General features: G+C 39.9%; 1 protein-coding gene across 1 annotated transcript in view; it reads left to right on the forward strand.

The window, feature by feature from the left end:
* cdkal1 (CDK5 regulatory subunit associated protein 1-like 1) overlaps window positions 1-23,074 on the forward strand; it is a 295,222-nt gene that overhangs the window by 178,142 nt on the left and 94,006 nt on the right. The window contains exon 10 of the mRNA XM_037676399.1: window positions 11,873-12,018. Within this exon, the coding sequence (XP_037532327.1) occupies window positions 11,873-12,018 (146 nt within the window). The remainder of the gene's footprint in view (window positions 1-11,872; window positions 12,019-23,074) is intronic.

Consider the following 23,074-nt stretch of genomic DNA (forward strand, 5'->3'; position numbering starts at 1 on the left):
TTGTACATGGGAGATTTTAGTTCCAACCTGTTAACTGGCACCGGTCCATCGTGACCCCTTTCTGCTTTAAACAGCTGCTACGTTTTACCAGGTGCTTCCGATTTAAACACCAGGGTGTCAAAATGTCAAAAGTTCAGACTGGTACCTTTACAGAGAGACCAAGCTTTTGAATTTAATCTAAAGGGTTCAAGAACAGCATTTAATTTAATGTGGGTACATTTAGTCAGGAGTTTTTGGCCTCCTGTTTGGCGACATTGAACAGATTTTAAATAAAATCTCCTAAGCCTTTAACTAATGTGAGGATTTGGTCAAAATACTCACATGGCCATTTTTTCCCCATAATCAATCAATCAACCTTTATTTAGACAGGTAAATCCCATTGAGTCTCGAGGACTCATTTACAAGAGAGACCTGATTTCGACAAACATAATAAATTGTTTCTGGTGTTGAAAAGGTCCAGTCAGCTGGCCTCACTACACACTAGTTCAAGGGTGTCCTAAGTGCGGCCCATGGGCCTTTTACGGCCCTTTGAGTGATTTTGTGCGGCCCACAACTGCAGTTTAAGAATGGTACCATTTTGGCCGGCAGGCTTAAGAGGTCGATGCATAGTTTCTGTAAATTAATTGGTATTCTTTTTTTTAATATAACGTTTAGGTTTAACAGCAAAACGGATGAAAAACAATCTTCTCAAAATGAGCAACATGAAGCAAAATACAAACCTTTGGCTGTAATCTTTTTTATTTTCACTTCATGGTACAAAGCACCAAATAACTTTACTGAAATCTACCAGAAAGGAGAATTTTGGATATTGATTCGTAAAACTTGGCTAAATGTTGCAGCTGATCAAATAATTAAGAGAGAAATTAGACATTTTTAATTGAATAAAACATATCATCTGCATACAAGTTGATCAACTTTATCCATCCATCCATCCATTACCTTTACCCGCTTATTCCATTTTGGGTCACGGGGGTCGCTGGTGCCCATGTCCAGCAATCACTGTGCGAGAGGCGGGGTACACCCTGGACGGGTCGCAAGTCCATCACAGGGACACACAGACACAAACAAGACAAACAACCATTCACTCTCTCACTCACACCTAGGGACAATTTAGAGTTACCAATCAGCCTAACATGCATGTTTTTGGTCTGTGGGAGGAAACCAGAGCACCCGGAGAAAACCCACGCATGCACGGAGAGAACATGCAAACTCCACCCAGAAAGGCCCCTGGACCGGGGTTTGAACCAAGGACCTGCTCGCTGAGAGGCAGCAGCTCCACCAGTTGCGCCACCGTGCTGCCCCTATCAACTTTATCAAACCTTCAATAAATCTTTTGTAGCGACTGACAGCTGGATGATTTTTCAGAACTTGGATCAGCCTTTTGGGCCGTCCATGGTCCAAAAAGCCGATTGACCCCCTTTAAAAAGGACACCTACTCAAATTACGCTTTTGTTGCTGAGAACAGACTAAAAAGAAGAAAACAACAAACACAGACCAAACTAATTAAATAAAGTAAATCATTTTTATTAAAAATATAAGCTTAGTGTTTATGAGGCTTTTATTGTTTTGAATTTACAACAATTTAAAATTCTTTCTCCACAAAAATTAATAAACTTTTGTCCTTTCTCCAAAATATTGTTCGCGTTGAGAGTTCAATTCACATTTTTGTGGCCCACGAGTTCTTTCATCTGGATAGGTTTGTCCCACACATGAAAACCTTTGGACACCGTTGGGTCAACGTTAGACATTTCTGGGTTTTCAGAACCAAAATTAATTCCTGGTTCACAGTAGCACTACGAGCTTTTAAAGGGCGGTTGTTTTGATCTGCTCTGACCAGCCTTCAGCTCAGAAGGAAACTGTATTTTATTTTAGTGGTCTTTCTACAACAAGGGAGATATTCTTACCCCACTTTAAAAGCTCTGAAATATCCCTTTATCTCATCACTGACTCAGACAGTCAAAGTTACATGAAGTCTGTGGTTGTGCTCAACTTCCAGCAGAACTTTAGTTGATCACTTCCTCGTTTTACATTTAAATGTGATCAGAATAGTTTTTAAAATTTAAACAGAAATTAAAAGTGAAGGCAAATAATAAGATCATGGTGATCAAGAAATAATAAAATACATTTTATGTACACTTATGTGCACAGCTCACAGTATAATTTGAATTAAAGGAAACTGGTGATGATTTAGATCATAGATAAGTGGAACAAGGGCAAAAATTAAAATAATAATAAAAACCTGGGGCTGAAATCCTGGGAATAGATGAGAGGGGTAAAAGAAGTGTAAAAAAGTGCTGTGGAGGCTGTAATTAACCGGGGGTTAATGGAGGTGGCTAATTGTCCCCCGCATGTATAGGTAGACTTTCTGCTTGGCTACATTACAATTAAACCCCTCCCTCCTAACGAGAGGGAATAACAATTAACTGATAATTAGAAATAGAGCAGGATGACACAGTTGGTGTGGTCTGTGTGTGCACGGACATTAAAGCATCGTTTCGTTTGTTACCAACTCTTCATTGTTCACGTCCTCGCACTGAGTTGAATGATAGATGTTTTTATTTTTCTCATTTTGCTTTAACTCCTCTGTCAATTAACCTACATAAAGAAAGCTAGAGGTCGTCTTCTGCAACTCGTCCTTTCCTTTTCTCCCTCTTTCTTTTCCAGCCCAGTCCCCAGGTCTGTCTTCATTTGATGCTTTTCTTTTTGCCTCTCCTTCAACGTTTTTTAAAACTATTCAGACTACACCTAAATAAGTAATTTTGTAGAAAATTATATTTTTTGTTCCTGTTTTGAGTTTTTTTTTTTTACCTTTAAATTCTGTTGTTTTCTTTAAAACACAGGATTCTCCCGTTGCCTTTTCTCCCTCACGTTTCTAACTCTTCCTGTCACGACGATTACTGCTGGATAGAAATGTGTGAGGATGAGGATGAGGATGATGATGAGGGCTCAGAAGTATATTTATCCTTCACGTTTAAGTAAAGGCCAGATAACAGCCTGCTGTCTGAAGAAGCTCAGCACTTCTATAACGTCATCATGTGAGTGGCTGTGATTGAAGCTGAAAAGGCCATGTAACGCACCCCCCCCCCCCCCCCCCCCCATTAAAGATCAGCCGCTCTCCGCGCTCATGTTCGGTCTTTTTTACTCTTCCTCGTGCGCGCAGCCTGGTTTCCTGACAGGTGTCGACAGCCCCACGGCATCATTTGCTGATTGGAGCAGTTAAAGTCCCGATCGCCTCTCACGGGCCACTTCTCTCTGACATTTTAGTTGATTGCATTGTGCTGTCAGGAGTTCCTTCTTGAGTGGCTACTTGAATAAAAAACATACCATTTCTGTTTTTTCTGTTTGATTTACATCTTTGTTTTTTTTATTCCCCAGAGTTTCCTCATGTTGTTTGTCTTTTAAGCAGTAAAGCAGCATAAGATTATATAAGATGTTTGAGTTCAGGTGTGACTGGACCACTATCAGCCATAACATTATGACCTCCATCCACCTGGACAGCTCTGTCTCAGTCTGGACTCTGACAGGGAGGTGAGCTCTGGTGCTCTCATGCCTCTCATGGGTTTGATCTTTTCAGATCTCATGGGTTTGGTAAACGGAGGGTTCTGGAGGACTGCTGAACACTTCAGATTTGTTTCGTCGTCATTGAGTCATTCTTGGCAGTTTTTGGATGTTCCACGTATTTCCTGCCGAGAGAGGAGGGGGAGGCGCTCCTGTCATGTGGGAGGTGTGACTAGGCTGTAAAACATTTAAGACCGTGCCAGGTGACAAAGTAACATCCATACAAATGCCAGGATGCATGTTTTCTGAAAACAATTGTCTTATTTCTTTACCTGTCTCCTCCTGGATTATTTCAACAGGAGCAGGACTGATTATGATTTAAGCTGTCAGAGATCGACTCAGTTTTATCAGAATAACTCTCTTTACAGAAGTTCTGTTGCTATCTTTCATTGTGGGCTCTTCAATTTAGAAATAAAGGCATTTACCTAAACCTCCTAAACCGAAGTCCTTCCAAAGATGCCAAACATAAATTGTCACCATGTTGTGTATTTGAACAGAATGTGAACATTGTGTGAACTTGACTGAACCTACTCCTGTATGGCATAATGTCTGGAAAAACATTTATTGTTGTACCCTGTAGAGTGAAGATCTTGAGGGAGTGGGGAGAATGAGACACAAGACAGTCTCCGTGCCAGGCTTTAAGATACATGTTTATGGTCCAAATGTGTCCGAACCATCTGGTTCCAAACTGTCAGCTACGAGCTGACTTTAGACCATTTGGATGGTTCATGATTATAGACTGAACCGTGATTGGTCCTTCAGACAAACACCAGATAAATAAATGTTGCATAAATATGACCGTTAGAGACAGATCAGGTACATTTAGACATTTCTTTGGCAGCACAATGGCTCAGTGGTTAGCACTGTTGCCTCACAGCAAGAAGGTCCTGGGGTCAATCCCCGGTTGGACCTGGGGTCTTTCTGTGTGGAGTTTGCATGTTCTTCTCGTGCTTGCGTGGATTTTCTCCAGGTACTCCGGTTTCCTCCCACAGACCAAAAAATAGCATCTTAGACTGCCTTCAGGCCTCCCTTACAAGAGAGATCTGTGATCTCAATGGGATTTGCCTGATTAAATAAAAGTTAATAAAAATAATAAATGAATAAATAAAATTTATCAAAACATTCATAGTTTTTCTGGTTCCTGTGTTTATTTGAGCTGAACTCATGAAGATATCTTAAAAGAATATGTGGATTTAAGGCCTGTTAACAGGAACAGAAAACCAAAGACATATAGTTTTATTTTTAAAACAAATAGTTATAATCACCAAAAAGATGTTATTATAAAACGCCGTCTGTCCCATCTGACTGTCAGTGGACAGTTTTTATTCAGGCTTCTACACTGATGGCCTTTAACATAGAAATGTCAAAGTGCACTGCTGGACACCTCTTGGGTCGAGGATGATCCCCGTTGGATTTCAAGGTTCAAGGTCACCGATGACCCCTCCGTTAAAACCTTGTCTATGCTCCAGCTTGACATCTGAGGAGTATAGAAATGTCAAGCTCTTTGTCCCCTTGATTGTCCCCATCTGTCCTTCCATCATAGTCCACCATCAGCTGTAGTTCAGCTGGTAGTTATCGACCAGTGAGTTCTTCATGCCTGATAACTGCAGGTTCATGTTCTTTAACTGACTGAATGTTGGTTGGTTTACACCATGGACAGCATCATTATCAGTCATATTGACCTTTGACCCCACCACCATCATGTAAATCCCCAATGGGCTTGTGTATTCAGGACTGATGTGTGAGGGAACTCCTGGTTTGGGAATAGATTTGTCCGACAGTTCCCTGATGGGAGTCCTGCTAGTGTTCTCTTGTTAAATTAGAGTTAAGGTGTCCAATCTTCACAGCATCAGCGTGAAGCTGTCAAACTGGAAACATTACCCTCATATCAGTCTCCCCTGTGTGGACGCTGGACTCAGTCTGTTGGACAGAAGATGTGATAAATGATTTGTGAGAGACCTCCTGTTCTAGATTACTCGTAATCAGAGGTATGCTTGCGATATCTCTGGTGATACCCTGCAGCACGTTGATACAAGCTCTCACTGCAGATCTGTGGATCGGTGGACCTCACTGAACAGAACCAAAGGAAGAAACTACAAAATACTCCTACGTCTTTATGTGACCCTGCAGACCTATCAGAATGTAGAGACGGCGAAAGGTGCACTCTTCATTAGAAACCTTGGAAAATACAACTTGGAAGGATCTGAATGGACCTCAAATAAATTGGCTGTTCCAAAACATCTTTCAAGGTTTAACTCACTAAACAGCATTTTAACAGCCATGTTTGTTTACATGAACAAAATTATGAAAGTAGCCCCCCACCCCCACAATACCAATGAACACCATTGTCGAAGCTTATATATACAGTCTAACACAATCACACTCATCTGCATGATTCATAATTACCCTGACTGTGAAAACAACTGAACTCTGAATTTTGATGATTTAGCAGTTTTAGTTCAAGTTCAAGTAGGTTTTACTGTCATTCGCATCACATGTGGTACATGAAGTGGAACAGAATTGTGTACACAGGCTCCCAGTTACATCCACAAATAGCAAAAATATAAATGGTAAAAAGAAACAGTATTCAAGGATCCAAGATATAAACTAAGAATCTGCTAAACAATAGTGCAAAACAATACACCGAACAACAGCAGCACGAACATGAGTCTGTGTGAGCAGATGAGTCCGATTGAATACAGTAGCATGAAATAATCAGCAGCATGGATAATCAGCAGCACATATCAACCATCAAAGTGGCATTACAGTGATTTTTAAGGCTTTTATTTTCATTTTCTTACAGATAAAATGATAGCTTCTTATTACTGTTAAATGAGTTCCTTAGAATTTGATTGTTTGTTGCCATAGCTGCCATTTAGTCACATGTTTTTCAGAAAGCATTGGCTGAGCAAACAAAACCTTTTTTTTCCTTTTCAGCCTTTGTTCAAATTGATCCAAACTTGATCTTATCCCATTGTTTGTAATCTTAACAACACTGATCTCATCCAACAAATCCTAGTTTACTAATGTGTGACCGAATGAATGTTTGAAGCTTAAAAACGATAGAATAAAAAGCTCAAAGAAGGAGGGTTTGACTCGAAAAGGTGCAGACTGAAACATGGCCTATTTTCTCCTAATGATCCAGAGAGTCTGTCTCAGTTTGAGGAATGTTGTGTTTTTACGACACAAAGATGTGATCATTTAGAAACGCCAGTCTGGACTTAGTGTCTGTCCTTTGTGTGTGTGGCAATTCACTCTTACAGTTTTATAGATTATTGCTCTACATTCCAAACTTGAATTGTAAAAATAAAACATTTAACCCAGGCTTTAGTTTAAAACCACGTTAAAAACATGAGAGCATCTTTCTTTACATGTTCCTCTGTCTGTCCCACATGTCGCAGCCTGATTTCTGCCACCAATCAAGCTCCATTTTTCAACCAAATTAATTCTTTCTAATTTGGAGCTTCCTGCGGTCGACCCCCCGTGGCGCTGCCACCGAGCTGCGTCTGCATCTGCGCTCATGTGCTGCAGTGTCTTTGTATGGAGGAGAGAACACGCAACAATAGATCTTAATGAGAAAATGGACCGCAATCAGCAGATTCTTGTAGGGAATCATTAAATCATTCCTTCCTCTCCTCTTTCGTCCTTCCTAGTCTTTTCTCTTGGTGATTAGGATGCTGATGATGGCATCTCAGATGTGTCCGTCACCAAAATGTGACATCTGCAATCTCTACACTTGTTTCAAAGCAATATGTAATATAACAAATCCATCTAAAATATTTCTGTTTAAAGAGTAAAATCAAAAGATATAAATGTTTTCTACCCCGCTGCAAGTCTAAAGACAAAATTAGGAAAGATTAAACAAACTGATTTATTTTTTATGCTGTATCTGTTTTTGATCATCTGACGATGAATTACATCAAAGTAGGGTAAAAAAACAAAACATCAAATGACTGTAATTTTTACCTTTTGTTGACTGATGTGAAATTGTTTCAGTCCTGTTCTTTTTTTTTTAGTGTCTGGGCAGTTTGTCTTTAGGCCTGTCACAATAAATCAATTAATCACACGCTAAATGAAAATTATCAACCTCATTTTCATTTATCGGCTTTATAATTTCTTTGTGTCTTTCTCTTTATTGAAGACATTGGATGACAAAAAGCTCAACTCTGGTGCCCTTCACTGACCCCTCCCTTTCTCTTTTCTCTTTAAAATCCATTTTAACCGTCCAAAGTCACGCGTGTGGATCGTTAAAAGCAGCTAAGCTAGCTGAGAAGCTAAGCTAATAGGCCGACCTCAAGAAAAAAACTCCTGTCTTGTCCAAGCTCCAAAATCCACGGTTGAAACCTGTGCCTTCGTGGAAAAGTTGTTTTTCTCTGCAAAAAGAAGCTGAGAACTTGTTTACAGATAATTTTAATGAAAAAGTTTGTGTGAAAAATGCTATGCCAAAGAGCTCAAACCACACCGTGCGTTCGCCATTTTGAGAACCGAAGAGAGACAGCCCATGTCACGTCAAGGGGCCTCCCTCCCATTTTTCTTAGAGGGACACGCTGCTTGCTTCCTCACTATCCATCCTTCGGTTCAAACAGTCTTATACTGCCATCCGGTGGTCGAAAATAGGTACTACACGCAAAACAAATAAGAATTTCTTCTTAAATTTGACAATAATTAGTCATTATTGTAATAATTAGTAATTATTGTCAAATTTCAAACAATATTATAGTTTATCACAATAATTTCTGAGAAAATCACCCAGCAAAATGTGTTACCGTGACAGGCCTATTTGTCTTTTTCGTTTTATTTTTTTAATTTAATGCTAAGGTTTTATTTTTCCCATTAAGTGTCTTATTTACCTTAAACTTTTAACAATGGAAAGATAAAACTCCTTCCTGTTTGAAAGGAACTGGAGAACAAAGCTAGCTATGAGCGTTTGTCTGAGTCTCGGTAGAAATCTTAAGAAACCTGAGAGTCTTCACTGAGTTAATTAGAGATTTAAAATGGTTTCTCTTCATCATTTGGATTTGAAACAAGGACCTGCACCTTGACATGTCAGACATGAAGGGTCTGTAGAGGAACAACCTCGACTCAGGGGACTTTAGAGCTTGCCAGGTGCACAATGAGCTCCTGAAGCTGCTTTTCTTTTTACTGCAGCTATCTGAGAGAAAGCAAGAAAGAAAAAGCCCAGCAGAGAGGAGGTTTACCGAAGGTCTGTAGGGAGAAGAGCGCACAAAGAGAGAGGAATTTTAATGAAAGCTTTGTTAGATTCGTTGAGTCGACAGTGGAAATGTTGATTCTTTCACCTTCAGTGTGCTGATTGGATCGTAAAGTTATATTTTATTGAATTTCAGGTTCTATCATTAAATTATTGACAAAAAATCACTTGGTGTATAACCTTGAGCTAAAACTTCATACTTTCGCACAATGATGGAGTTAAAGCAAAATATTAATAAAAATGGAACGCGACTAAACTGCTTTCATTTTTTTAAACACAACTATTATTATTACTGACACGTAATTAATAATTAACCACTATAATAACTACATTGCAGTTGTTATAATAACATATTTAGTGTATTGTTTATTTCTACTTGATTTATTTTGAAGCACATGAGGGTACATAAATGAATGTTTTGACAGTGTGTTTAAAATCACACTTATATACTTATGAAACCATATTTTTTCATTAAGGTTTAAATTCAGTTTGAATATATCAGAATATTTCAACCATGCCAATATGACCAAATATTAAAAGTAAACATGCATTTCTATATAACAAACTCAATTTTCATGTCTGACATGATGATGTTGATCTTCTGTGCTGGGCCATCCTTTTGGCCAGTGGCTGCTTTGTTTCCCCGATGTAAGACTGATCACAGCCCACGGCAGAGTCTTACATCGGGGAAACAAAACAGCCACTGGCCAAAAGGATGGCCCAGCACAGAAGATCAACATCATCAGGCCAGGACTCTACGGTCTACACTCATCTCCAGGCCAGCGGTCACTCTTTCAGGGATGAAGATGTTCACATCTTGGACAGAGAGGAACGATGGTTTGAGAGAGGAGTAAAGGAGGCCATCTTTGTGAAAAGAAATCGTCCATCATTAAACAGGGGTGGAGGCCTCCGGGTTCAATTGTCCCCCTCTTACAATGCTGTGATTGCTAGTATCACTCAGCCCTCTGTGAACAGTAAACAGCCATCAGTGTGCTAATGACCCATTGTTAGGCTGATGGTCCTTCTTGAGCATGTGATCAGCTGGTTTTGGTTGTCAGCAGCAAAACTGGTTGATCCACTCTGAGAAGGTGCTATTTAAGAGACTGAGCTGAAAACAGCACCTCAGACTGAGGAAGTCTCTCGGATGAGAGATGAAACGTTTCTACATTTTTTGTTGATTTGCTTTGTTTTGTTTTTTTGAATGTCCAGAGGACCAGATTTAACTTTTTTAGATTTTTCTACCCGGATTATTGAGCATGCATCGGGATACAGTACAAAGAAAACTAAATAAGAATGCACAATATAAAATTGTGTTAATCTACTAGTTGAGGAGGAGGCAGGTCTGACCGGCCGGTTGAAAGACGTAAAAAATGTTTTGTTAAGCTCAGATGGACAACGGGATCATCCCTTGCGCGTCTGCTGACTGTCTGGTTAAAGAGGTAAAAAAAAGTCCAGTTAAGCTTCAGATGGATCACCTGATCACCAGCCACGCGCATCTCTGCACCTGCTGTTATCTGTGTTGAAGGAAGTAGCAACATCTACAAAAGTCGAAGCGAGCAGCGTGTTCAGTTAAAATATATTTTTTTGGGTTCGGGCCTGTAATTACCTGTAAAGGACTGTAATGGTCAGGTCAAATTATGAAAAAATGGCTATGGGCTGGGGCCAGGTCTGATTTTTTTAGGCCCAAATGCAACTTTACTTCATTGAAGCTCTGAGATCTTTAAGGTTTAGCTCAACACCCAGATACTAATTGACCAAAAATAGTGGCTCCAAGACCAGAGTCAAAATTAACAGTATTTATTTACAACAAGTGCATAAGTTATGGTCTGGAGAAAGTGGCATTGACAAAAAGACAGGAGAAAGAACTGGAAGTGGCAGAAATGAAGATGCTAAGGTTCTCCTTAGGAGTGACGAGGCTGGATAAGATTAGGAATGAGATCATCAGAGGTACAGCACAGGTTGAACAACTGGGATATAAAGTTAGGGAAGCCAGACTGAGATGGTTTGGACATGTCAAGAGGAGGGACTGTGGGTATACTGGTAGAAGGATGTTAGAAATGCAGCTGCCAGGAAAAATACAAAGAGGAAGGCCAAAGAGGAGATATATGGATGCAGTTAGAGAGGACATGAAGGTAGTTGGAGTGAGGACAGAGGATACAGAGGACAGAGTGAGGTGGAGGAGGACCTACTGTGGTGACACCTGAAGAGGGAAAAGCCGAAAGAAGAAGTGCATAAGTTAACAGTATGATGCAGTCAGCAAGGAGGGACTGGAACCCTGGAGAGCAAGGAACAGAGTTAGCAGGAAGCTTTAGATCCAGAGGAATGACTTGATGTTTATCCAGATGCATGCTCAATGATCCAGGTAGAAAAATCTAAAAAAGTTAAGTCAGATCCTCTGGATGTTCAAAGAAACAAAAACAAAAAATTGTAGAAATGTTTAGTCTTTCATCCGAAAGTCTTCTTCAGTCTGAGTAGCTGTATTCAGCTCAGTTTTATAAATAGCACCTTCTCATAGTGGATCAACTTGATGTTTAGTATTTCTCTTACTGTTGGAAGTCGAGGTTGTCACAGAGGCAAAGTCCCAAAAAGGTTCCAGGAGCGAGAGGAAGTTCCAGAAAGGTTCATACAACAAATGGGCAAGTGCTGGGTGGCAAGGAAAGGCTGGAGGGATCACAAGGAGGCTTTAGGAGAAACTATGAAGGTCCAAGGCACAGGAGGAACACACAAGTCAGAGCTGCACACGTGAGGAGTAGAAATTAGTTTTCACAAATCACAAGGAAGAATAATAAGGCCAGGAACATGACTACCAATTGGCAGACAATGCCCCAGCGTCGGATTGAAGTCATCTACTGCCTTATATACTCCTGCAGCTCATTAGTAGAATGGTCAGGCGTGTTCGTGTTGGCACCCTTTGGTGTAGGAAAAGCTGCAGGAGAAAACCTGGAAATCCTGCAAGATGATTCCCAACAGTTTGGACTCGGTCTGATATAAGCACCATGCAGAAAGACCTGCATGTTTTTATGGCTGCTATTATGCATTTATTGCGCATGTTGAAGGTTCAGTTTTCCTGATGCCCTTGTGTTCCTTCCCTCTGTGTTGAACCAGGAGATGGCTAAGATCCTGAACCATCCCCGGGTCTATGCCTTCCTTCATGTGCCCGTGCAGTCGGCCTCGGACAGCGTCCTGATGGACATGAAGAGAGAATACTGCATCGACGACTTCAAGCGAGTGGTGGACTTCCTCAAAGAAAGGTATGCTTGAATAGAAAGATATTTTATAATGGTTCACACAAAAAGCAGTGTTTGTCTGTTTGTGTTGTTCTGTCTGTCTTCTGCTTAAGAAAAGCTAAACATGAGAGGTGCTGATGGGCGGTTACAGTCTCCATTCAGCAGTTTTGGACAGCGTCACAGCTGGATTTGTGCTGCAAACATCTGGAGCAGCAGGTTGTTTTCACATGAACTTACAGAAATAAGCTTTTTAGCTGCTCAAAAATGCTGCTTTATTTATTCCTCTGGAAACGTATGAGAGAACAATTAAAATTTAGAGAAAAGATTATCTTACACATACATATTTACCCTCAGAAATACAAAGATATTCTAGTTTCATTTGTTTTGTTTTTAATCTGTCCTGATGGATCATCATCTGATGTTGCCTGAAAGATGATAATTTAACCAGTTTCTATAAAACAGATAATCCATTCAGGAGTGAACATCTGTGGCAGTGCACACTGAAGTGCTACATAAAGAAGTGAGGCTTTCTTAAAATGAGTCATGTCATTTTGTCACATTATTGTCATAATGTCAGATTTCTGTCTGAAATCTTGGTTTTATTCTAGGATTTAGAGGTTTATGTGTGCACATGATGCTAGATGTTTCTGAGCTAAATGCCCATTTGTTTTCTCCTGTTAGCATGAGCTCATGTAAATATTAATATTCACTGTTTGTTGCACATCCTGGTTAAATTTGATGTTTATGTGCTGCAGGATGAATAATAAAATAAATAGGTCAGAGTCTGGCTAGATTCAATGTAAGATGTAAAAGCGGGGGATGGTTTTTATGCAGCTCGCTCTACAGATGTGTAAAAACTGGGTGCTCAGCATTTACTAATCTCAGCTGAGTTCCCAGAACCTGAGAGAGCTGCAGCCTGAAGCTGGACACGAGGCCTGTAGCTGCTCAGGTGTGCAGAGGGCTTCCTGGTTACCTATTACGCACCTGAAAGTGTTTCTCTGTTGGACCTCCTCCTTCTGATGGTGTGTCAAACCTAAAGACAGCAGGAGTTTTTATCTTGAGCCAGTCATGGTGTCCGAATCTGCTTCTCCACTGATGAGATGTTGAGAGCTTCTAAAGCTTATTGGATGTAATGTTTTTGTCTTTTCTTGTAACCCCCTGTAAAAAAGGTCACAGGTTCAGATAAATGAAGAACTCAACTCTGCACACGTTTGTTTTCATGCTGGTGTGTGAAACAGAAATGTTAGTTTCGAAAACCTGGTCAAGAGGAGCGAGTTTTCAGAACTGTTCTAGAATCAGCAGCTGCATTATTTTATAAAGGTTGACTGTGTGCCTTGTGGGGGTTACATATTTATAACAAAGATCTACACAAAGTACAAATAAATCCTATAGCTACTCGAGTGGACTGAGATTTTTATTTGTCTGTTTATTTAAGGATCCCCATTAGTTTCTACTGTAGTAGAGATGATTCTTCCTGGGGTCCACACCTAAAACATTGCAATTACATCATGCTTTTACAAACACACAAAAAGACATAATAAAATGCCTAAGATTAACAAAATCAAAATATAAAAATTCAATTCAACCATCTCAATAACATTTTGCAAGCATTACAAAATGACAAAATACTTTAAAACACACAAGAATTAAAAACACAAAAATTCACTAATTCAAAGTTAACAAACAATCTTCATTTCCATTATAAATTTATCATTTCATCAATTCAAATTTATTTCATTATCTATTATAGATTTTTCAAGATTTTTTTTTAATTAGCATGATCAGCAATTAATGTAATTACAGACGGCAGCGTGTTCCAATTAGAAATTGTTCAATACAAAGCTGTTCTTTTGAGAGTATTAACCTTAGGCAGAGGTAATGTAAATATAACAAGAGGCTCATCTAGTATTAAAAGTCATGTCTATTGTAGGTGGGTAACAACTGTGAGAAAAGGCAAAGCGGTTTATGTGAGGTCCAGATTTTGTGTAAAGAGAGAAGAAGGCTTCATGCTAGTCTGTCACAGACTTTCATCCATGACAGGCATTGATGCATGAAATCAACGTTTGTTTTAAAATGTTCTAAAACAGATTTGGACCAGTCCTTCTCCCCAAACTTGTATAATTACTCATTCTTTCTGTTTAAATCATTTTTAGTGGACAGGATGGAACTTTCTTACCAAATCAGGAGCTTACAAAAAAGGAATAATAAAATCCCCAAATTTCCCAGCAGTGTATTGTACGCAGTGCCTCCAACGTCCTGACCCTCATCTGCTTGTCCTCCTGCCCAGGTACATTCTGGTGCTGTGACATCAGGTTTACACTTATCTGATCTTCATGAAGAGGTAAATAATACAGAATAAAACCAGATTCATCAGACCATGCCAACATTTTACTTTGTTGGGAGAGAGGTCAGCTGCAGTGTTTCTCCTGCCTTTATACAAGATGGGGGCCCCGCCCTGTCAACAGAACCGAGCCCCCTGCCTACCAACCCCCACTCCCCGAGTCAACAACTGACAGCACTAAGCTTGTAGTGTGCCATACAGGCACGCTAGCTATAAAGCTATGGCTATGGAAGTAGTGCTCCTCTCTCCCTCATGTGCACCCCCGCCCCCCCGCCACGCCCAAAAACTGTTGGTACAAACAGCATGCAACACAGGCTTGTCTCCGTCTCCACCCCCTACCCCATCCCCAGCAACAAAAATCACAGAAGATATGAGCGCCCTGCCATGACAAGTAAACTAGGGGAAACACTGGAACACGTTAGCAATATACGTGCATTTAGTGATTACCATCGGGGCTTAATTTGTAAACCGAGCAATTCTGGAACACAAATAGTGGGCGGGCCAAGGGGGGTCTGCGGGTCCTCCCCCATAAAATTTTGAATTGAGTAGATGAGATTTCCTGCATTTTGGTGTATTTTAATGGGCTGTTAAAAATCTACGTTTACCTACATTTGTAAATAATCCACTTCTGTCAAGCATCCTACCCCACACTCCCCCTTACTTGATGGTTCAGAGCCCGACTCTGTCCCTGCTCGTTGTTGTACGACACCACATGTGAACCTCCAGGCTCTTGCCTGTGGGCTCTTGCCTGTGGGCTCTTGCCTGTGGGCTCCTGCCTGCGTACGACTGCCTGGTTATCTCGGCACTCACCCCCACCACTCTTGTAGGAGCGGAGATTTTTTTAAGGTTAGACGTGGAAATGCTACTTGGAGCAGCTTGTAAGTGGCTATTGTGTTTAAAATGAGTGTTTATGCAGTTATTTTCCGTTTACATATCCAATATAAAGTTTATTCATTCAAAGCAGTCATATTTGTTCATACCTTTACTATTAGAGGCACGAGAGTTACCAGATCCAAGCAAACAGTTACCAGAACACACTCTGTCAAAATAAGAGAATTCCCTGATCATGTTCCAGCAGAATCCAACTTAAATTAAGCCTTGGTTACCATAGATTAAGTGGGACCTCCAACAAGACTGCAGCTGCACGGCTTTATATAAAGCTGAATTCAGAGCCGTTAGTTTGAACATCATCAGCATGTTGAGCTACAGCAGCTCTTCTGTTGGGTCCAACAATTCACACAAAACATTCTGTGTTCTTAACTGGAAACTTTCAGAAAACCTTTTTAGTCTTTTAAACCAGTTTTAACCTTTTAATGTGTGTGACCTGAAGAAGGCCACTGAGGCCTGTCTTTGGGTTCTGCGTTCCTGACCTCTGAAAAGCCTTTAAGCTTCAGGTCGTAGAGGTGCTTTTTCTAAGGAGATCCACTCACTCTCCTCTCAGCTTCGGGTATTTCATCTAACCATTTAAATTAACTTATTGATCCCTGGAGTATTAAATTACAGAATTAGATCTGCAACAAGAAAGCATACCTCCACTACTTCATCTTTTACCCAAAGGAATGTGGATTTTAACCAGGATTTAGTTTTGTTTTGGCAACACGACCCCGGCATCCTTCACCAACCTTCTGCTCCTGGTTAATATGATTTAAATCACTGCAGCTGTTTATTGCTTTAAATGTACTTTAATCAACTTTTAACACAAACATCATTAAAAGGAAACAAGAATTTAGTGATCTGTGGCTGTTTGCATGTAACTTAATTAAATAAAATATATATACTGGAAGATTTTATTTTGTTCGATTTGTCTATACAGTGGTGTGGGTGTAAGCACCATTGCCTCACATTTTGAAGAGTGATGATTTAAATCTATTGGGGGTATTTTATACATTTTAATTACAATGTATAAAGTATGAATAAAAGCACAACCCAGTCTCAGGGACAGATGTGTAGAGGGATTGGATTATGTGCTGTGAAAGTCTAAAAGCAGAAAATGCCTCTTTCAGCCTCTTCGTCTCAGATTGGTTGTGTTGACTTGCTGTTAATAAGAGCACATTTCTGTGTTGGTAATATGTGGAAATGAGTAGCCAGAGTGACGCCGAGACCGTTGATATAATGTGTTGATGATAAACTTTGTGTTTGTGTCTGCCTGAATGGGTCTGAAGTGTAGCGACAGGTTCCTGACAGACGAATGGCTTGGAGACAGTAGTTTGTGTGGTGTGAGTGCGTGCAGTCCTGTGTTAGTCATTGGCGTGAGTCACAAGGAGTGACAGGCTGATATCAAACCTCTCAGGGTTACAGCAGGACACATGCTGCAGTAGCGTGACTGCACAGTGTTGTGTGTGTGCTGTTTGTCATTCAAGATACCATTACTGGTTGACACACATGCACTCCCACACTGGAGGGTTTAAGATATAATGTTGCACCTGAATAGCGGGCGAGAGGGATGGCATCTCCCTAAAGGGACTGAGAAGAAAGAAAACAAACCCCCCCAAAAAACTGAAAAAGAAAAATAGATGAGGTCGGAAAGATAAGGGTTTGCCGCTCTGACTTGGCACACTGGCGGGACTTGTCAACATTCCCACCTGCTTCCCCTCCAGCTGATGAGTCAGCAGGTAAACGAAGCGTCTCCGTGTTTGTTTGGACTCTCAGTCTTTGACTTGAAACTCTCTTTAGTCACGGCAAAAACTCCAATAGCAAACAGCCTGCTTTAGTGTCTGCAGGCGCGCGCACACACAAACACACACACATGCGCACCTCCCCTTCCCCCACGCAAAGTTGAATTATTTTTTAACTCCCTCAATCTTCCTCTTCAATGTTCAGAAGTCCCTTTTTTATTTACATGATGTCAGATTGATATGAGTTTTCTTTTGTCTGACTGCATAAAATGATTTACAACTCACCAGTGTTCAATAACTGTAACACTTATTTAACTTTTTTTTAATTTTAGGACTGAACAGGACATGCTAGACTGGTACAGGACACTTTAGACTGGTAGAGAACATGTTAGACCTGCATGGGATACGTTAGACTTGTACAGGACATGTTGCACTGGTACAGGACATGTTGGATTGGTACAGGACATGAATGAGGACAGCAGGACAGTGGTGAGATGTGCTGTAGTGACAGGTACCTTCAAGGTGGAGGTGGGAGTGCATCAAGGATCGGCTCTGAGCCCCTTCTTGTTTGCTCTGGTGATGGACCGACTAATAGATGAGGTCAGGCAGGAATCTCAGTGGACTATGATGTTTGTAGATGACATTGTGATCTGTGGTGAGAACAGGGAACAGGTGGAAGAGAACTTGGAGAGGTGGAGGTATGCACTTGAAGGAAGAGGAATGAAAATCAGCCGTAGTAAGACAGAGTACATGTGTGTGAATGAGAGGGAGGCTGGTGGAACAGTGAGGCTACAAGGAGCAGAGGTCACAAAAATGTAGGACTTCAAGTACCGGTACATGGGGTCCACTGTTTTCCTGGACAGTGGAACCTGAGTGTGATAAAAAGAGTCCAGGCAGGATGGAGTGGATAGAGACAAGTTTCAGGAGTGGTTTGTGACAAAGGGGTATCAGCAAAGGTCAAAGAAAAAGTTTACAAGACAGTGGTGAGACCAGCTATGTTGTATGGTCTGGAGACAGGGACATTGACAAAAAAAAAAAAAAAAAAAAAAAAAAAAAAAACAGGAGAAAGAACTGGAAATGGCAGAAACGGACCAGGTTCTCCTTAGGAGCCACAAGGATGGAGAAGATTGGGAACAAGATCATCAGATGTACAGCAAAGCTTGAACATTTGGGAGATAAAGTTAGAGAGACCAGACTGAGATGGTTTGGACATGTCCAGAGGAGGGACAATGGGTATATTGGTAGAAGGATGTTAGAAATGCAGCTGCCAGGAAAAAGACAAAGAGGAGATATACGGGCACTGGTCATTAAATTAGAATATCATGAAAAAGTTTATTTATTTCAGTAATTCCATTAAAAAATGAAACTTGTATATTATATTCATTCATTACACACATACTGATACATTTCAAATGTTTATTTATTTTTAATGTTGATGATTATAATTGACAACTAATGAAAACCCCAAATTCAGTATCTCAGAAAATTAGAATATTACTTACAGTGCTTCCCCTACCATTATACAAGCGGGGTGCCCCACCCCGTCAACAGAACTGAGCACCCCGCCTACCAAACCGAAGTTCCCCCCACCCACCCGGCACTGACATAGCACTAAGCTAGCGGCGCGAAATACAAGCTCTCTAGCTAAAAAGCTAAAGGCAGCGCTCACGTCGTCTTTTCCCTCAAGCTGAACGCCCCCCACCCCCACTCAAAAACTGCTGCACTCAGACATGTGTCCGTACCCCCATCAACAAAAATCATGGATGAGACACCCCAAACCATCACCGACAGTGGAAACTTGATACTGGACCTTAAGCAACGTGGATTCTGTGCCTCTCCTCTCTTCCTCCAGACTCTGGGACCTTGATTTCCAAAGGAAATGCAAAACTTTCTTTCATCAGAGAACATAACTTTGGACATGTCATCTGCTGGTGTTGGTCCACTGTGTTTTCTGAGGTCCAAGCCACTTTAAAGTACAGGAAGCCAGAAGAGACAAATCATTCTTTATTCTGATATGCAGAGCTGACTTATTCATCAGCATAAACACTGAAAAATATTCCCAAGAAAATATTAAATCTGCATATTTTATGTTTTGTTTTGTAGATTAGTTTGTCAGTGAAAAGTTTTGATAATCTTTTTTACACTACACAGCAGATGTTTTTTTTTTATGTTATGGCACAGTGAAGATAAAAATGTCACGTTACATCCCAGGTGTTGCAGTGATTGTTGTGAAAACACGTAGTTCTGTAGCTGCTAAACAATTTTAACTTTTGTTCACTTTATTATTAAACTGTTTTAGTGATTAGAAAATTAAGCAAAAATATCTCATATGTGTATGAGATTACTTCGGTATAAAATGTGAAATAAACATCTGTAGTATCCATGCCAGTTTTTAATTTACTGTCTCTTTGACTCTAATAAAGTCTGACGTAGATCATATTATTGGATATATGATGTTGAAGAAGTATTTCTGCTGAGGAGTTTCATCTTCATTCCAAGAAATCCCCCACAATGATGATCCTGAGCTTTGATTCCCATCAGCCTAATGACTCATTAAATGAGTAGTTAGTTATGAAGGATTACAGGCTATAGCAGCATCACTCAAAGCTTTTTCTACATCTCACAACCACTGCATTCCAATCATTTACTTTAATGTTTTATATATATATATATATATATATATATATATATATATATATATATATGATATTAGTGCTGGACAATGATTAAACATCGTGATTAATTGCAAAATATGTTTGAGATTAATTGCGATTAATCACATTATAATGCACAAAATTAAATTATGACTCAAATAAATTTATTTATAGCATTTTTAAAGTACTGGTTTATATATTAAACAAAGTTCAATACATTTTCAAAAAAGGCACTTTTTAGCAGCAGTTTTAGTAACATAAACATGAACATCATCTCAAATATGAAACCAAAGCTATTTGCCATTATAATAATGTTTTTAGTTTGTTTTAGAGAATAAAATAATAGATATCTTTACACCCAAAACCACAATCATAACAGATTAGGGAAGTGGGGGTGCAGAGGATAGAGAAGGTGGACCTGTGATTGGAAGGTTGTCGGTTTGACTCCCCGGACCGACAGCATAAAAATGTGGGTTGGAAAGGTGAAACACCCACACTTGCCTCCACCCTCATTTGCCCCACTCTGGGCCCTTGAGCAAGGCCCTTAACCCCCACCATCTGCTTCCAAAACAGGACTCTCTTGAAAATGAGTCCTCATGATTCAATGAGACTACCTGTATAAAATTTAAAAAATAACAAATTCAAAAATATATATGCTTTTTTGGAAAAGTTACAAGAAGAAATATTTTTAAATCGGGGAGCATCGTGAACAGTTTATATTCAGTACCAAGTGTTCCTCTTGGAGAAAGGTAAAGTGCTCAAACACCATAAGAATCATAAGAAAACTGAACCGACTATGCAGAAGAGGTTTTAGTCGTTATAGTACCTGTTTGCACTCAATTTCCTTTGGAAAATCTCAGTAAAAATAAGAATAAATCTTTTAGTGATGCAGGCTGAGTAATCACACAATAACAAGTTAACTTGTACATCCCTCCGACTGCACCTTTCCTACGCTGCAGGGTCTAAGGACGTCACACAGACCAGCATCTTCCACAATGCTAATTGGCCTGTTATTTACAGCTATCCACTTCAGTATGGCATTTGTCAGTGTGCCTTGCTTTTGTTTGTCTATTTTTCTCCCACATGCTGCATCCAGCCAGGGCCAGATTCACACTTCGCTGTACCCTGGGCAACAATCTTCAAGGGCCCCATCATCACGACCCCAGAATCACCATAATCTGGCAAAATACAGAATAAATTACCATAATATACAGTAAATATACTTAAAATTCTATCAAGTGTATTTTTATGTATAAAACTCCAAATGCTCATTGACACAAATCATCAAGACTGAATTAAGTTGAATGCACTTTGAACACCACATGACACCATATTTGTACTTGTTTAGTAACGTGTTGGCCACTGGTGTCAGAAGCATTTATAAAGTGTGTGTGTGTGGGGGGACACACTGATGGGGAATAAAGTAGATGCCATTTCCTGCATTCTGGTGTATTTTAATGGTTGTTTAACATCTAGTTTTACCTACATAAGTAAACACTTGGAACGCCTTGGGATTCCCCTGGAGGAGCTGGTCCAAGTGGCTGCGGAGAGGGAAGTCTGGGCCTCCCTACTTAGGCTGCTACGCCCATGGATGGATGGAAGTAAACACTTGATTCAGTAACTATTTTAGAGCTAATAGCACAACAAGAAGTAGTCTGACCAACAGCTGATTCAATGAATTAAAAATATTATATATTTAAAGGTGACAATTTGATGTCCAAATTAAAACTAAATGACTGTAACTTAGTTGACTTCAAATGAAATAAGATTATCAATGAATGTTTGTGACCAAGGATTTACTGATTATAACAAAGATTCCTTCAAGAAACCTCCTAATAAAAATCATAGAACCATAATGACTTCTGCTCATTGTAAATTTGTCAAATGGCCTAAATCTCCTAAAGTGAAGGAAAATCATTTAAAAATAATAAATAAGATATATCCTGTAGCCTTGTTTCTGCAAAGAATATTTAAATTTGATGTTGATTTGTGTGCCTTTTGTAAATCAGAAGATGAATCCCTCGAGCAATTTTTTTTTTATGTCAATACAAAGTGTTTGGTCAGACATCAGAAACTGGATTAATCTCAAACTCAACATTCCTTTTATTCATGCTGATAACATTTTACTTTATGTGGATAATTTAAGCTCAGCTTTCTCTGATGCCATAAATATAGTCGTAGCAAAGTACCACATTCACTGTAGTAAGAGGAGAGATAATAAGCCTTCCTTCCTGATGAACAAGTCGTACTATTCTTCATGAAGTAGATTAAAAATCTGCAAAACTGCTAAAATCATCTCACAACAGATACAAACTTATTGTTTTAATTAAAACAATGTTTCTCAAGAAAAAAACTGATGAGCTTGTCAGCAAGTAAGGGGCGTTTACCTTGGGGACAAATTGAGGTTGTCGATTGGTCAGTTACTGACACGCCTTCTGAGTTGATTGACAGGTCGCGCCGTCGAGGATCCGATTGAAAAAAAAAAAAAAAAAAACGAGAGCTGCAGCAGCCGAGCTGGGAGGAGGCGAGGCTGCACAAAAGCAGCGGAAGCGCAGCAGTGTCTCTGTGCAGCGCAGAGCTCCAAGTAAAGCAGGAGATAACCAGATATTTTGCTTGTGCCCTCACTGCCCAGGGCCCCTTAGAGATCATGGGCCCCTGGGCAGTTGCCCAATTGCCCATATGGTTAATCCGGCCTTGCATCCAGTCAGCTTCATCTGTAGAAACCTCTGAAAAGTTTAAAAATAATAATGCCCCATGTAAAAGTCCAGTACCTTTCTCCATGTTTCTGTCCTCGCTGCTCAGTTTCTGATGGGGTTCACATGAGTGCTGCGTTGCAGCAGCCCTACAAAACAAAGGCTGTCATTGATTGGGACAGGCGATGATGCCCATCCATAGCCAGTAGTGATCAACATCCCGCCCCCCATGACCAAGGTGTTTGTCTGTGTGTGTCTGTGTGTGTGTGTATATATATATATATATATATATATATATATACACAGTAGTCCCTCATTTGTCCTGGGGGTTTCCGTTTTTAGTCCACCCGCGATAAATGAAAAACCGTGAAGTAGGAATAGTACTACAAGTAGTAAGTAGTAGTTTATTTTTGTATTTATATATATATATATATATATATATATGATTTTGGACTGAAACTGATCACTGAGTAATGTTGCTGAAAGTAAACTCGACTGATGTTCTTGTCATTTGAGTTAGGTCCATCAACATACGAGCCTAAAGTTTGTCTAAAGACCAAACAGCTTTTAGATATGAAACATTTAAACTATTGGTAATTGCCATCCTAACATTTACCTTAATGCATTTCTTTTATTTCCATAAATTCATTTTAATGGAGTTTTCCCCCTGTGGAGGTACTCTGAAAATGTCACCTTTAATTACTGAACTCTGTAACATTTTGGGAACATTGACTCGTTCAGGCATAAGAAGTTCGCTGCTTTTAGCTGCGTGTCATT

Source organism: Nematolebias whitei, chromosome 5, assembly GCF_014905685.2.
Source record: "Nematolebias whitei isolate Nwh7 chromosome 5, NemWhi1, whole genome shotgun sequence".
NCBI classification, from domain to species: domain Eukaryota; kingdom Metazoa; phylum Chordata; class Actinopteri; order Cyprinodontiformes; family Rivulidae; genus Nematolebias; species Nematolebias whitei.